Source organism: Epinephelus fuscoguttatus, linkage group LG9, assembly GCF_011397635.1.
Source record: "Epinephelus fuscoguttatus linkage group LG9, E.fuscoguttatus.final_Chr_v1".
Classification (NCBI taxonomy): Eukaryota; Metazoa; Chordata; class Actinopteri; order Perciformes; family Serranidae; genus Epinephelus; species Epinephelus fuscoguttatus.
In genome coordinates this window covers 15,650,795-15,668,292 of record NC_064760.1, presented here as the reverse complement: position 1 = coordinate 15,668,292, position 17,498 = coordinate 15,650,795, and the positions used below count along the sequence as shown (strand labels likewise).

Sequence of the window (17,498 nt, the reverse complement as noted above, 5' to 3'; positions counted from 1 at the left end):
CAGCCTTCTATCAACATAATGACGGGCATCACAGTTAGTCTTGTGTTTTTTTATTGTCATGGCCGATGCCCAGGTGCTCGCTCACGGCTACTGCAGTTCACTTCACGGCCAGAGAGAGGTGTCAATAACAAGACACATACACTTTTTTTTACAACCGGCCTCTCCGAGCATCAGATACACATAAAAAAATATAACTCAAACATTTTTATATACTCAAATGTCTTTTATAATCAAAAATATCATCCAAGCATTTACAGTGTATTACAACAAATGATTCTATGCAACTGTTAACAGCCTTTACAGAAAATGAAGAAATATATCCATTTATGATCTATTTTACAAACCAGGAACAGCAAAAAGAGAAGAGAGGGAGGCCAAAGGCTTCGGAGGTTTGGAGCGTTCAGTTAGACCCTGATGAGCCTCCTTGGTTAGCCCTGTAGTCCTGGCTCACACAGACACCATACAGAGCCAACTGTGGGCTCAGAGAGCACAATGCCCGGCCCATGGGGGCGATAACTACATTATAATCCAGTGACCGGAGGAACCGGTGGTCTTCTGTGATTTCTAGAGTTGTTATGTCTAAAAATATTTTGCAGACACTGAGAAACTGAGAGTTCATGAAGACTTTGTCACCTTGGTTTGGTGTCAACATTCCTGTAACCATGGAAATGCTGCGCTTTTACATCTTTGCCACCTAGAGAGTCCCTGAAATGCTCATGTAACATTCCCTCCTGATCTGGAGGTCGTGCTCAGTCCTCTGTGTTCTTGTACAGTCAGGAACAGTCCACCGTCATTGATACTTGCGGGCTTTATACTGTGTCTTTCGCATCTCTATAGTGTCCCTATGTTGTCCTGACAGCCTATCATCCCTTCCACGTCAAAGAAGCGTTGCCAGCAGAGTCTATGTGCTCTTGATGCCCTGGAAGCCGCAGAAGTTCCAGCGTTTCTCCAGACTGGCTCCGACACCGGTCAGCTCCTGTCTGAAGGTGCAGGGCAGCCGTGAGAGAAGAGCCTCCACCTCACTGGTGTTGATCTGTGGAAACACACACATACATCAGTCCAGGGTTAGAAAAAGAACAAAGTTCACAAGCACATATACCACAAGTCAATCTAGATCCATACTCAAGATGCCATTTTATTTCAGATTTTGGAATAAGAATTCTCATACTTGATTGTGTATGAATGCCAATCACATCTTTGAAGGATACAGACACTGCTCTGGTCTCTAGTTTGTCACCAGTGACTTGCTGCTTGCTGGCTGCAGATGTTTCACTGAATTTTAACCATCCTTGAACCTTGCAGCTTGTTTTTAAACAGAATGAACCATGATATTTTAATGGACTTTTAAAAAAACATGCTGGCATGCGTGATGGTGATCTTAAACTCAGATTAAGAAAGCTTCGATAAAAATAAGCATGTTGACTGGCTGTCTGTTACAAAGGCTCCACACAGAGTAGCAGCATATCACTTTAACACAGAGGCAGGCAACCTGTGGCTCTTTGGACATTCTCCAGTGGCTCCCTATGGCTTTGGCAAAAAATGACATGGAAATAAATCACTTATCTTGTTGGGAGTTGTGGGGGGCTGGAGCAAGACACTGGGAAAGAGGCGGGGTACAACCTGGACAGGTCTCCGGACTATCACAGGGCTGACACTCACATTAACACCTATGGGTAATTTAGAATCACCAATTAACCTGCATGTCTTTGGATTGTGGGAGCAAGTCGGAGTACCAGGAGAGAACCCACACTGACAAACTCTGCACAGTAGGGCTCCCGCACCCTGGGTACGAACCAGGAACCCTCTTACCATGAGACGACAATGCCAACCACTGCACCACCGTGCCGCCATAAAACATCCATCCATCCATCCATCCATTTTCTAACCGCTTATCCTCTTGAGGGTCGCGGGTCCCAGCTGACATTGGGTGAGAGGCGGGGTACACCCTGGACAGACTATCGCAGGGCTGACATGTAGAGATAGACAGCCATTCACTCACATTCACACCTACGGACAAGGTTTCCGTTTGCAGTCTGAGAAGTATTGACCAACACGTTTGAGTGGCAGGTAAACAATCCATGCGGAGAGGCAGAAGTCATTGGCTGAAATACACATTTGGCACCCATCGGCTATCGTCTGTAAACGATTTGGCTTTAATTAGCTTTTTAAAAGAATGTATCTGCATTCATATGCAGGCATCTGTTTATAGAGATTAGATGAAATGAAGGCCGCACAGAAGAGGAAGTCTTGGCCCGGTTATATCTGCTGACTCCACCGGATCTCCTGAAATATTGCCAGTTGCCCTCAGAGACTTATTGCTGTTAGACCGATAGCTGATGAGACTGATGTGTGGACATTTATTATTTTCATTGGAGCTATTTTTCAAAAGCCTTGCACCTTTGCCCCTTCTTAAATTAAATTAGCACATACTTTACAGATGCTGCTTTTGAAAAATGCTTATTCATTATTTCTGCTTTTCAAAAAGCCAGCCCTTGCCAAATCAAACCAATGTGTTAACTTCGCTCATACATCCACAATTTATTCTTTTACACACTCATCACCTCCTCCCTTCTCACACCTCCACTGCAATCAGAGAATCATGGCGCAAGTAAAATTTTAGCGAGAGGGTGACGGCATAGCAGCCACCTGACTAAGCGTAATCTGGCTCACACCACTCGGGTGGGCCGAGGATCATCAGTCGACTGAAATCCTGGGGTGACACTGCCAAAATCCATCGTACAAGCTGCCATAGACGACCCACAGTGTCTTGCATTAATAACTAGATTGTTTGAGCTCTGTGCTGATGTCAGGATGCATTAAGGTCCATCATGGAGATAGGACTGGTGTGACATCACAGACAATGGAGCCGTGTGTGGAGCCACCAGATAAGCATAGAGGATTGGGCATGTTGTTGGAAAGTCTAGTCCGTGATATTGACAAAACTCTGTGGGCTGCTTGATGTGTGTAGCGGAGAGTCGATGTGGGAACAACAGATGCACAGGCAAACTCGTACGCACACACAGACAGACAGGCGTGGGCGTACGCTCACATAAACACACGTACGAAAACACATGAACACATAGACACACTAGACAAAAAGCCCAAAAGGCATGAGAGAGAAGACCGTCACACTCTATTCTTTGCATGTGTGAGAATGAGTCAGGGTGGTGATGAGCATATTCAAAGAGTTGCTACAGAGAACAGTGATTTCTTGGGGCAAACTTGTCGAGACAAAGTTTCTGACAAATTATTTCTTCCTAATAATGAGTAAGTTTAAGTAGCCTGAAATCTGAAGGTTTCCGCCAAGATCGAGAATGTGTCTTCTGTATGGCCAGAGACTGCGTCTGTAAAAGCAGTGGTGACATCTGCCATTATTCCTGAAGGTCTCCTTGTCTGGGCGGAGAGCAGAAACGACCATTAATCTCAGTGTTACCTTTTGGAGGTGACATTGAAAGTTGGCCTTTTGAAAGCCTTGCGTAAGTGGCAGTGAAGAGCAATAATACGTCTAAAATGCCTCCTCAGAAAGATGGGGATAAAATAGCTGTGCTTCACCAGACGGAGTGGAAACTGAGGGCGGTGTTTGGCTTCGAGTGTCAGAATGAAGGATCTAGTTTTAATATGTTCCGGCATCGAGGGAAATCACACAACTAGCCAGACATATAGCCATGACATTTTGGGATAGGAAAGTAAGATAAACCATCTCCGAAGTTTAAGTTTCCCCAAATCAAAGTATTGTGGACTCTATTTCCAAACAAACATTAATTTAAAGATGTCGAATTGTCTCTGATGCTGAGTTTTTATGTGACTGATAATATTTATTGTACTGTGAATGTTTCCTTTGCTTGACTCTGGTCCTGGGCTGCAGTTCGATACCATTTCATCAAGTTCAAGTCCAGTATTGAATCCACTTATAAAATAAGAATCTCCTTTTCTTGCCTGAGAGGGCAAACAGTTTTTAGTGGCAGGCTAATGAATGTTCAATTAATAGCAGTAGCCTTCTGTGCTTTACAGGCTACTGACTCCAAATACTGAGGCTAGATTCTCTAGAGATGAGTCGCCCCTCTGTTGGTCCCTGTTGAACCACAAAAAGGCAGTCCTCTGGCAAATGTGCAGTGGTGTTATGAAATGATGCTTCCTTTCACTCACAATCAGTCTTTGGCTGAACACAGACAGCAGCTGCAGAGAGCATTTCAACCAGAGAACAGCCAAACTTTTCATTTCAGCAGTTAAAGAAAAAATGCAAATTATCTGCAGATGATCTAATGTGCCGCAGGTGATGTCTGCCATTTCAACCAGTGAGTCAAATAAAAAAAGGCTGCTACTTTAGTGTTTTCCAACTATTTTGCTAAGAAAAAGGTTTGATAACAGATTGGTTAGTTTAATAAAACTAGATGTTTTGCTGGGTCGTTCCCCAGACAGGCCTCTTGCAAAAGCGATCTCAACCTGTACATCTAGCTCCTGACTGTTTAATTAAGCATTTTGAGAGAGTTAGATGAAAAATGCTTCACCCCCCAAATGACCATTTGTATATTAATGACTCACCCTGTGTTATGTATTTTGAAATCATGAAGAAAACTTTTTTTTTCTTGCATGCCTTCACTATGAACAAAGAATCTAAAAATGAAAATGTTTTTGATGAATTGAAGTCAGAGCCAGCCATGTTTAACAGCAAAATTATGTCAAAACATCCGTTTACAAACTCTCACAAACCCTGCAGTATAATCCAAGTCTCATTTATCCAGTCATATGCTCAGTACTTCCAAATCAGACAGCCATTTCTGACGAAACCGAACAGAAAGTGAAACTTATCGATGCAAGGCCAGACTCCACTGACAAAAACAGTAATTTTACCTCAATGAACACAGGAGTAGCTGGTCTAGTGCTGCCTCGATCAATTCATTAGTCTGTGTTACTGTGTGACTTTGGTGCTTTGAAGGGTTAGTTCAGATTCACCAAAGTCACACAATGACACAAACAAACTAAACGAGTGAGCAGTTGATCAGCAGCTCCTGTGTTCAGGGAAGTAAAATTACTGTTTTTGTCAATGGAGTCTGGCTTTGCATACTGTAGATAAGTTTCACTTTCTGTTCAGTTGCCTGCCAGAAAGGGCTGTCTGTTTGGGAAGTACTGAACATATGACTGGATAAATGAGACAGTTGTGTGAGAGTTTGTACACTAATATTTTTATATGGTTTGCCTGTAATTGCTTATGACTAGAATTCATCAAGAACTTTATGTTTTTGGATTCTTTGTTCACGGCATGCCAGAAGAGTTTCCTTCAAGAATTCAATGGAACGTGGGATGATTAACTGATATACAAATGGTTGTTTGGGGAGAGAAGTATTTCTTGTGGGGGAAAACATTGATATCGCATAATATTGCAATATTTTTTTGTGACAATATCATATCAAGTATCAATTTTTTAATAAACAACTTATTGATATGACGAATACAAATTAAACATTAGGTAGCTTTAGGTGGATGTTGAGAAAGTTTTTCCTTGGGACATTAATTTACAGTTGGAAAAAGATAATAAATTGCAATATACCGTTATATATTTTATCGCAATACCCAGTGTATTGCAACATATTTTAAATAATATGTACTGTGATGATAATATTGTATTGTGACTTAAGTATCGTGATAATACTGTATTGTGGATCCTCTGGTAATTCCCACCCTTAATGGACATGGAGGCTGTGTCTCTCCTACACAGCAGGACCCTGGGACACAACAAGCCCATATGTCAGCGCTGTAGGGGGCATCGACACAGTGTCTGTATGGGTGCATCTAACCTACAGTGATCCTGAAGGCCAGCTCTCTTAATGTATCCCACAGTTTTGACACATGCGTGCCTGTTACCTTGGTGTCCAAACGCTGCAGGTAGGAACAGATGTACTCGATGCTGGCTCCGAACGGGTGGACGTGCAGGAACGTCGAAATGATCCCTGAGGTAGAAAAAACAAGTCATGCAAAGATGTTAAAGCAGAGACATGTCACATGCCTCTAGTTTCTGTCACCTGTCAAAAATTGTCTAACTGCCAAAGGATGTACTCCTTCCCTCCTCTGACTGAGTCGAACACGAGCTCCGAGTGGCTTCTCCCACAGTCCCAGTACTGTTAAGAGCCTCTTGTATATTGTGGCTCCAGATTAGAGGGAGTGTTTAATGACAGCTTTGATGCCGTTGTCTCTCATCAAAGCCATACTCCCCCCCAGCTAAAACAAACCATCTGCTATCAGCTCACAGTCAGGGCCAGGAGAGATAATCCTCCACCTCTGCTTACTAACCACCTATAAAGCATAGAGGGACCAACAGTTGAGACAAACACACACAGTGTTAAAGTCACAAAGCTTTCCACTGGCTCAAACACCAGAACAGCCATATCACAACCACTTAAGACCTTTAAAAGGAAATTACTACTCCAAGACTTTCTCAATTTTGCCACCTGCAGGAGGTCAGTTGATAGCTTCAACACAAACGACATGTTAGCCTGGAGCTGCTCCACTGCTCCCTGACAATGAATAAGAGACTGACTTGGAGTCTAATGGTCCATTGAGATACAATGGCAAGCAGAATTTCATGTTGATTTATCTCCATGAAATCGCCTGCTGGAGCAGTTTCGCTGTCTATGTTTATTTGCCTGAAAAGAGCCAATGAAGATGTTTTCCCACTAGTAATTCAGTCGTTTGCTATAACTACACGCACCCACTCTGTGTGTGTGCAGATTGCCAGAATATGAGTGAGTGTCAGGGCTCAAATTAAGGCTCAGTCCCAAAACAGCTCTTTTCCCTACCACTTAGCTCTTACCTATTCATTTTGTGCATTTACGTCTAGGGGTAGGGTGTCTCGATTGTTGCTGGGATAGAGGGGTAGTGTGAAGTGTTGTCATCAAGGGCCATTAGTCGACTAGTTGCCCGCATGTTTACAACATTAATGGAGTTATTAAACTATATATTTTGGGCGGGGCAACACAATGGTTTGAGTTGAAGGTGTGAGAAAGAATAGTATCAGTAGCATTGTTAACACTGTGCTACATTACAGAGAAATACAAAACCGTACTAATGAACCTTCATTAATATAGGCCTATATTTTATCTACAAGTGCACGTCACACACTGAGCGAGCCGCCTGTTAATGACGCTGTCGGCAAAGCAGTAATGACTGGGCATGTAGCTACTTCCATGTTTCAGATGATACGTCATGTTTGTAGTCGACCAATGAAGATGAGTTTACATATCACCTTGGGTTCGTCCTTCACCTTCTCAAAATGATCCCACACTTTGGATTTCCTGCCCGACATGTTATTAACTAGCCTGTGGAATAACCGCAGGTACCAGCCCTGTGATTGGTTTGTAATGTAAATCTAGTAGCAAAGTTGTTACACTTGTTACGGCTCCTCTAATAATTCACAAAGCATTGTTTTTATTTGATATCTCGTTTGATCGATTGATAGTATTAAACTTTAGTGGTGAAAGAATCGTGAGCATCCATGCTTTTCTATCTCCATCTGATACTTGGCAAATATCATTGTGATAATATTGTAATTGCCATATTTATTGCCAACGGCATCGATGACGAAGATACTAATGACATATCAGGGTCTTGAAGGGATCTCTTTTTTCCACAGGGGACTTCAACCTTGCACCTGCTCAGACAGGCAAAGGGGCACTTGGAAAGAAATGGGATTGGGCTGAAGACGCATATTCATTATTGATAAATATTTAAAAGGACGCTCATTAAATACTTTAAAAAGTCAGCAGAAACTCAAACTGTGCCTTATTTTCCACCACATTTCCTCCTTTCTGTCCTCTTTTGAGTCTTATGCAAACTCTGACTATTAGATTTTTCTAAATCTGGTGGGAATCCCGAGCTTATGCTTTGCAGTGTCATGCAAATTTGTTGCTCATTCTCAACAGCAGTAGATGAGATTTCACCTCAAATTGCACCAGCTAGAGAAAATCTCTGTTTGAGTATTTCCACCGACTTTGCATGCATTCGTGCTTTGTGCTGTGTCTGAAGGCACCACAACAATGTTCGCTTGAGTTTTTACAGCTGTCACACCTGCTGCCAGTTTTCAACAATGCCATGGCCGAGGTATTCTGCTGGAGTGCCCTGGGCAAAACAGAGCTGTAAGCCCCTTCTGACCCCCCCCCCTTTCCTTCCATTCTGTGAGTTTTGTATTATCTCGTACCCCTCAAATACCCATTAAGCACAACGCCTGCAGCCCCAGAAACCATCCAATAACACAGTGCTGGAATACTTCCTGCCCTCAGGTTTGTCGTGTGTCAATTACCTAATGGCACTTTTATTCAACACAAATTTATTGAAGAATACGCACCAACCTTGAGGCCTCTCTATACTTAAAATGAGGGAGTTTGAGGGCATGACCAACACTATTCTAACCCTCTGCAACAGACTGTTGTGAAATAATTCCCACTTAATGCAGCAATTGATTAGTTGTGGACTTCATTAGAAGAAGGCAGGTTTTAAACCTTGCTCTCAAACTCTCTTTGTTCACTCCTCACACAACTCCTTCTGTTACTTTGTGTGTGAGAAGTGCCACACCATGAATGGAGAGGGGAGACTGCTTTCAGACAGCAAGTGGTTGTTTTCAGTATAAACACAAAGGCAGACGTGCTACTGAAGTCGGTGGCAGCGGCGAGAAGAGAGGGAGGGCCAGCTGCCGCTCTCGTGGCCATGCACAGCTCTTTTGCTGCTGCTTTCAGAGTTTATGATGGTTCAACTTTTTCAACTTGCTGTGGCGGCTAGCTGTGTGACCATGGCAACCACAGAAACCACAGCAAGGGAAAAAATACTGATTTGTACTGAATCCGGGCTCCCTAAATGATACACCTGTTCACCAGCAGAGAACAGACAGATCAATGAAGAGAAATGGTACTGGAGCAACACAAGCTTCAAACTCTGATTAGCTGGTCTGACACAATAAATAATGTTTATGATTCTAGTTAGCAATGTTCCTGTTTTTTATATTTATATACAGAGCAGGTTCTCTTCCACAGAGTTTGCCATGTTGTTCTGCAGTAGCCCAGAATGGACAAATCAAACACTGGCTCTAGATAGGGGCAATTTGTGTTTCCACGTTGGCCACTGTAGTTCTATATGTTTGGCGCACAGAGAAGTTTCAATTGATCTTTCGCCAATCCCCACCTCTTTGTGATGGTCCGACAAGCTGTCAGAATAAGCATGGAGCCCACACTGTAACTAACTGCACTCCCTGAAGAAATATTATCATATTTTTGGAAAAATGAAACACTGATTCCAGAGAGAAGCAAACAGAGGGGTCTACAGTCTGTGTTTGAAGGATATATCCAGGATGTCAAACTGACTCAGCAGCAACAACAGGTTAAAAAGACAAAGATAGTTAGAGGCTAAAGCCGAACTATAGGCTACAGACCACAGTGTAAAAGTGACCCACTACATCACTGCTGATCGCCACACAAGACAATGAATATAAAGGGAGACTTTGCTGATATTGAACCAGCTGTGTGGCATCACAGTGTGTGCAGATGAACGGTGTTTGGCTGCCAGCACAAGGACCTCCACTGTTGCACAGGCAGGGAAGTCAAACAACATTCATCTGCGCACAATGCAATGCCACACAGCTGGTTGAATATCAGCAAAGTGTCCCTGCTTCCCTTCACTGGTTCCTGTACAGCAGGGTTGGTCTTTGTTTCACTGTTATAATCATTAAAAAGCAAAAGCAGCATGTGTATACATTCAGTAGGCTATATCTTCAGTAGCTAGCTAGTTAACCCTACACTTTTCAGGGTTTGATGTTTGGTTTTGGAACAGGGGAGAAATGTATATCTTTTTCCAACCTCTCCAGGTAACGAGTATCATTAATACACAACGTGCCCCAGGGACAACATTTAGCTCCAAATCTACAAAACCAGCCTGAAAATGAAGGAAATCTGAAAAGACTGTATTAGAGTCAATGGAGCACAGCTGTGTTGTTGTTGGACCCTGGTCTGAGCTGGTCCAAAGCTACTTTAAGATAGGCCAGTCTGTGTCCAGGGACAATTATGCAACCTCTCTGCTAGATGCCACTAAATCCCACACACTAGACCTTTTAGTTTTTGCGCTGCAAAGTTCCAAACATATGTGCGATTCATCAAATTACAACATATCAATTGACACAGACAACCTGGGAATCCTTAAAAATGTGCATCACTAGAAATGTATGATAGTGTATTTGGTTCCTACTACTACTGACTATCTCATAGGTAAAACTACAGCTAATATATAATTTACATTTTGGAGATATTGGTAATACAAGAGTCAGATTCATGTCAACGTACCAACTAGCAGCGCCTCCCTCTCGGAGTGTACAGGACTCGGTGGATTCTTCTCTGTAGGACCTTCCTTCTCCTGACTGCAGGACACCACTGTTGACACTGTGGCTTCCTGCACACATACACAAAGTTACACAGTTACCTTAAATGAATGTCCTACCAGCCACTGTTTGACTGTGGCTGACGAGAACAGTAAACAAGCCTTAACGCAAGCCGGTGCATGGCACACACACAATAAAAGGACAAACACGAATAAGAATGAACGCATCAGAAAGTTTCACCACCAACACATTAATGCACAGAGACAATGAGGATGAGGATAATGAGGCGAGGGAGAATTTTTAGCCAGCAGCTATAATTCTGATAGAGGGATGAAATGTGTGTCACACACAGAGACACAAAAAAGGAGACGAGTGTTAGAAGAACAAATAGTGAGAGAGGGAGAGACTTGGAAGGGAAATGATCAAGCTGTTTGTTTCAGATCTCTGACAGGTGGCAGAAAAATGGCAGAGGAATAACAGAAGAGTTTTTGTCTGTTTGTTGTCCTACATACTATTGTGTGTACTGCTTCCACTTATGGTGTGGGATGCCTGGTGGCCCTTTTCTGTTTTGAATCTATCCATAACACCCTGCGAGCGTGTGTGTGTCAGTGCGTGGGTGTGTAGACATACGCACATGTGCGAGCCATTTTGACTTCATGACTCCTCTATTTCCTAGCCCAGTTGTGTCTGGGTGATTTATTCAATGACAAATGCAGTTGCAGTGAACTGGATTGGCCTGTAATGATCTGTCATGTCACTGGGAGAGGTTGGAGAGGAGAGTCGCAGGAGGAGGAGGAGGAAGAAGAAGAAGGGAGAATGAGGACACAAAACAATATCTGGAGAGGAGTGGGGAAGGGCTCAACCTTTTTTCCACTTACACTGGTTTGATTAGCGCTCTCCTCGCTGCCTCTGTCATCTTGCGTCGACATCTCCAGCTGCGGCACATTAGAAACATATGAGGAAAAGGCCACAGAGAAACAAGCTAAGCGCTAATGTAGACAGATGGGGGGAGGAGGGGGAGTGGTTGAGCACAGCATGGTGTGCAAAAACAGACAAATAGGGGCATTGTTTATTTTTAGAAAAATGTCCAGAAATGTGGTGATTTTGAACAAGCAAAGGGAAACGGAGACACTGAAGTCCATATGGATATAATTAACTCTTTTTGAGTCAAAATTGGCACAAAACAGTCGGCTATTAAATTTGTAAGAATGAAAGACTTTGTGAGTTCTGATTTCCTGGGAATATATTAGCACTGAGATAATTGTGCTATTGTTCGATAAGACCAGTGCTTCTCAATCTTTTTGATTCGCAGTCCGCCCATAGCCCTATATGTTGGGCTTGAATACCCCTTCACTGTTGTACTTCAATAGACTGGATGCTTCTTTGTTCTTATGCCTACGTACAAATATCAAGAGCGCCACACTATTAGTTTCTCTCTCCTGCTCTGTTTCTAACTAGTTTTTGTACTCTTTCATTTGTAACACTGAAAACAGACAAGTTTTTTGCTTTAAGTTATCATTATGTAGAAAATGTTGATTGCACAATGTAATGACTGTAGAATAATGACACCATCTGCATTTAGATTGGTTCCTTATAAGCCCCACTTTCACTATGAAATTCTGTCTGTCACTGGGTACATGGAAAATGAAGACTTGAATTATGGTACAAAGAAAGTGCGTCAACTATTGCAAAACCAAAACAGGAACAAGATGGCGCTTTTGTTTTCCCCAGTAGCTATTGGTGGCTTTCCCCACTTTCCGAAGAGTATCAGTGTAAATGTGTTGCAGTTACTGTTGGTGGAAGAACTGAACTAACTGTGGTGGATGCGAGACTCTGAGAAAATTGAAAAGGGATCTGGTTGTCTTTGCAACAGTGGCGCCAACACTAATACCTCTTGGAAATGCTAAGGGAGGAAACGTTGTCGTTTCCACTTTAGGGTGTTCAAACTGAGTTGCTTCAAAGGGAAACTGAGCCATGCCAATGTGCAGTGGGCCTGTGGTTGCTGGAGGGTTATCATGACTAGTTATATATTACAAAATCATAATTTGTTCACATCAGCAGACCTACTCCACAATCTTTTAACATACACCTGTTAACTGTACCCCTGGTTGGGGATCACTGCATGACACAATCAAAACCAAGTTTATTGACAGCATTCAAAAATACCAAATACTATCTGGTTCCAACTCTTGAAACACAAATATTTGCAGCTTTTCTTGGTATTAAAACATTATAAATCAAGTGTTGTTGGGTTTTGGACTACTTGTTGGGCAAAACAAGCAATTTGAAGATGACATCATGGGCTCAGGGAAACCACGAGGAGCATTTTCACTATTTTCTGACATTTCATAGACTCAATGACTGATCTATTGATGGAGCCATCTACCAATCAGTTCACTTGTGATGATGAGTACTCCTTGGCTTGTACCAGCTGTATAATGACAGCTGTGGCTCTGAGGTAGAGGTCTACATGGGTCCAAAACGACAGACCCAAACCCTGATGGACCCAGAAAATTCATATTAGAGCCCTGACCTGGTCATGTTTGGGAGAAAAGAGCCCAAAGACAGGTCTATTTCATGGACCCGACAAACCCGGTGATTAAAATTGCTATTTGAAATGTTGTTCTGCTGCTGAAAACATTTATCATATCAGATACAACATATTGTTCTTATCCATCTTACTGTATACATGTTTAATGTGTTTATTAGTGTTTCAAATGTCTATTTTTTTTTTATTTAATTCTATTCTACTGTCACTTTTTTATTATTTATGTATTTTATTTCGTTGTTTAAGCTTAAAACTTTTTAACATTTCTTAACAACAACGAACCTGAAGTGGGTTGAGGAAAACACATGGTTGTGTTGCATTATGGGAAGTGTAGGCTTGATTATTTTGGAGCTTGCCTCGTATTAGGGACTAAATTTTGTGTTTTAATGTATGCTTTTTAATACTAGATTCTGCACATGTAAACCAAAGACAAATTTCTGCCTTTTGCACACACAAAGTAGACAATAAATTATTTTCTATTGTAAACATTAGGTTATCTCAACCTTGGCTGCTTCGATTTTGACCATTTTTCTTTTAGCTTCAGCTTCATTGAAATGCAATACCAAGTGTTCCTTTAAATCACAAATTAATCACCAGATCAGTCAATAATGAAAAGAATCATTAGTGGCAGCAGTGACACAAACATATATGGGGACAAAAGCCTCAGCAACCTGCACTGGTGTCAGTCCAGTAATGTGTGGCGACAGCATGGTGACAGCAGGAACTGCGATTGGACCAGCAAAGGATAAGTGATGGCATGAAGAGATCTCCTCAACGTGACAAATAACCCCACAACGGCCGCTAATCTTCACAGAAACCTACACCCAAAAATTGATTTCTCTTTCTCCCTTTAATGAGACTGCCTCTCATGATTCATGTTTGCCCACATGCAGGAATTTAATTAGCATATTTCCCAGGGCTCACAGTTGTGGCGACGCATTTCTAATCAAACTCATCACCATTAACGCGCTATTGACAACTCTGTCACTCCAGGCTGATGTGAAGGAAGAGACGTTTTGGTAAATTACTAATTCACCTCTGCGTTACATGAAACCTGCAGTCGGCTTGTGTGCCTCAAAGCAAACAGACAACACATGGAGCAGCTCCCCACGCGGATTGAAAGTCTCTCATTTGTATTATTATCCAATTTAATAGGCGATTGAACCTGAGGCTCATTTTAATGACAGCCCTTCCTCTCATTATGCCGAGCCAGAAGGAACATTAACAAACATTAGCGCTTGAATATTGGGAATATGGGACAACACCTGAAACATTGGTAAACATGACACGTCTAAGAGAGAAAAATGACCCTTGAAACTTGAAATTGTTTAATAAGACTGTAGATCACACTGCACTGTATTTAGCAGCATAGTGTTGTGGTAAAACAGCTCGCCTCTAATCAATAGTAGATGGGGTTCTGTTGGGAAAAACATGCCTCAATGTAAGCAACACATTCAATCAAATAACAAATGGGATGTTGGGATGGATGAATAATGTAGCAGCGGTGGCTCTAACTGATGATGTATAACAGCCCTGAGACGGCACCAATGGTTTACACCTTACATCTTCAGCAGGCAATATCTCCCCATGTGGTGATCACGCTATTACAGTGTACATATTGATATCAATGTGATATCTTAGTTAATGCCTGTTGGACTGTGCTGATGTAACCCAAAGGACAAAATGTTCAGGAATGAGAGTACATGATTGGGTTGCTGTTGGTGGTCGATGTCACATAAAATCTCAGCTGCAGACAAACAAGGAAACAATTTGACTGCGGCCATCCATGTTCAATATGTTTCCAGTTAGGGAAATGAAGGGATTCCTTCTGGGTTTTTTGATGTGGCTGCAGTGAGAACAGAGGAGTGGACCCAATAACAAAGAGGAAAAAGACATCCTGTCTGGTAGAGAGGCACACATCTGTGGGGAAATCCATTTAGTTTTTATCTAATAATGGAGGGTTTTTGTCATAAAGAATGTTTTGTAGACTTCTAAAGATAATGCGACTAATTTATATATGTCATTTTCTGTAACTGTGTGTATTTGACATGTTTTGCATTGTTTGCTCTTTTGTTACAGGAATTTCCACCATAGTGGTATGCTGCACCAGCAAGTAACCAGTGAGTTTAAATGCTGTTTAGTTTGAACTCATGCTTAACTTATAGTTAAAGGGAGAATTTGCTACCTTATGTGTGGACGCCCCATCAGTGTTGATGATAAAAGTAGTCCACTGAAGCAATAAACTCCTCAGTGCTTGCTATTTTGACCAAGAAAGCTGAGTTTGCAGCTGCGAACATGACAGTGACAAATTTGGAGGCGAGGGTTGGATTTCATCTCTGGGAAGCCAAGGGGTGTGCTCTAGATCAGTGGTTCCCAACTGGTCCAGCTACAGGGTCCAGATTTCTCCTTAGTCATAGTTCAAGTCCACTGCTCAATACATACAGCGTCATACTTGCGTTGCCATGTCGTCAAGCTAGTTTGCTGTCTCTGTTAAGTAGCTGTCCCTTAGTCACTCATTCTAAAGCAAGAAATAACACTTCAAAATGAAAGCTCTGTGCCAGAAATTCACTGTACTTAAAAATAAAGTCTGTTTTTTACAAACTTGACACATTTGCAAGTCACTTGTGGTCCATTCAGAATGGACCCATGACTCACTTCTGGACACCGACCCACCAGTTGGGAACCACTGCTCTAGATGGTGCTCAAAAAAACCAGACCTTCCTTGTTCTTCTCACATGTATTGCAAACTATCTACGTTTCCAAATAGCTCCCAAAATACAAGTGCAGAGGATGTTATGGGCCAGAATATATTTTACAGTGTTTTGGCTGACTTGGCTATTCAGCCGTATTCATTCCAGCCAGAGGATATAGCTGAAGAAATGTAGCAGAGAGACGGCGAAGCAGCAGCTGCAAGACGATACGGCCAGTGGGGATCCTCCAGAACCTGAGCTGCTGAGACCAAACACCCACTGGTGGTGCCTTTGCTTAAACTGCCCTCCAATACCAACAGAAACAATGCAATGAATTTCAGGGTGGGCAGTTTTGGTTGGTTGCTTCCGCCAACACCAACTCATCTCCAATCCCAAAAGAGCCCGTGTGTTTGTGTGTGTGTGTGTGTGTGTTACTATGCATTAAAGTTTTACTCCTCACTTGGACAGAGGTGTGCTGGAGACCTTCGGGATCTCGAAGATAAACTGGAAAGACAACCAAGACCAGCACCCCTAGTTATAAGGTAGAGCGGTGATACATGATGGCAATTGTGTGCAGTGCGTCTTGGTACATATAGGCATTGTTGGCATGGCTGCATGAGCGGGAGAACTCAACTTTCTTGGTCACAATAGCACACAGTGAGGAGTTTTATTGCTTCAACTGACTACATTTACCATCAACACCAATTGGACATCCACATAAAGGTGGTGATTTTTTCCTTTAAGAACCAACTGACAATTTACACCTCCAGCTTGCTGTAATAATTTCTCCTGGTCATTACAAAATCCCTTCCGAACATGTCAGCTGTGTAAGTGATGGGGGCACAATCGACAGTCCTCGTTCTGCAAAATACATATATATGTTCCAAAGGTTATCTGAAGGTAATTCGAGGCTCCAGCAGCCCGAGTGAAACAAGTCAAGTGGATACTTTCCGAAGTCACAGTCTCTTTAATACAGAATTCCCTCTTCGGGTTTTCACAGACTGTGTTTCTGCGCTGAGCTGCAGTGGAGGGAAAGTCAAACAAAAAGGGAATTTCAAACTCAAAAGACTTTAACTTTGGAAGCTACACAGCTGATTGATCTAACTTAGGCTATTAAAGCCTCATATAAACTATAGATGTACTTTAGAGTGTATTATTGCACTCACAGTGGAGGCACATTAAGAAGGGACCTCTTACTGGCCATTATGAACAAAAGGAATGATTATAGCGAGCATTAATTGTTTCAGTGTTTCTATGGGCTGTGCTGGAAGCTGCCTGCAATAATAGGCACTCAGGAAATTGGTTGGTTGGTTTTCCACTGCTTACATAAGGTCACTGTACTATCCCAAGACAGCACATAATGGCCAGACACATTATACATGTGACATGTTACAACATCAAGCTTGTATAACAAAACATCACATCACATCACATGGCCTAACAAGGTCAGAGTCAAAGCTCCGATACACAAAAGTGAAAAAATAAAGAACACGGCAATAAATAATAAATGAAAATGAAATGTCTTTGCTGTAACGGACGAGAGTTCAATTCCAACACTGGCCCTTTGCTGCATGTCATCCCCTCACTCACTCTCCCCTTTCCACGTTAAACTTTCCTATCTAATAAAGGCGAAAATGCCAAATTAACAACCTTGAAAAAACGTTAATGTTTCATACTACTTTACTTTCAAAGGGCACCTGGATATTGTTTTAAGACAGACTTAAAAAACACACTCACTCACTTAAAAACTCACAATTAAACAGGAGAAACTGATTAAACCCAGAAGATAGGATAAACAGGTATCTGTTGCTTCTCTACAACTTTGATAGGTTATTACAAATATCTTTGTGTATGTAAAAATTATGAAAAGCAAAGGCAGAGTTATGAGATCTAACAAACCGAGCAA

The 17,498-nt window shown here is 42.0% G+C and overlaps 1 protein-coding gene across 5 annotated transcripts in view; it reads right to left on the bottom strand.

Moving 5' to 3' along the window:
* Positions 1 to 219: 219 nt before the first annotated feature.
* LOC125894527 (ecto-NOX disulfide-thiol exchanger 2-like) overlaps positions 220 to 17,498 on the bottom strand; it is a 277,435-nt gene continuing 260,156 nt past the window's right edge. For 4 of the 5 annotated variants that reach the window (XM_049585992.1, XM_049585993.1, XM_049585995.1 and 1 more), the window contains 4 exons: positions 11,233 to 11,289; positions 10,320 to 10,425; positions 5,863 to 5,948; positions 221 to 1,033 (listed from right to left, as the gene is read on the bottom strand). In XM_049585992.1, coding sequence (XP_049441949.1) covers positions 902 to 1,033; positions 5,863 to 5,948; positions 10,320 to 10,425; positions 11,233 to 11,289 — 381 coding nt within the window. In that variant the 3' untranslated portion in view covers positions 221 to 901. Of the gene's footprint in view, positions 1,034 to 5,862; positions 5,949 to 10,319; positions 10,426 to 11,232; positions 11,290 to 17,498 lie in introns of all 5 variants that reach the window. The other variant, XM_049585994.1, reaches the window with a different exon arrangement.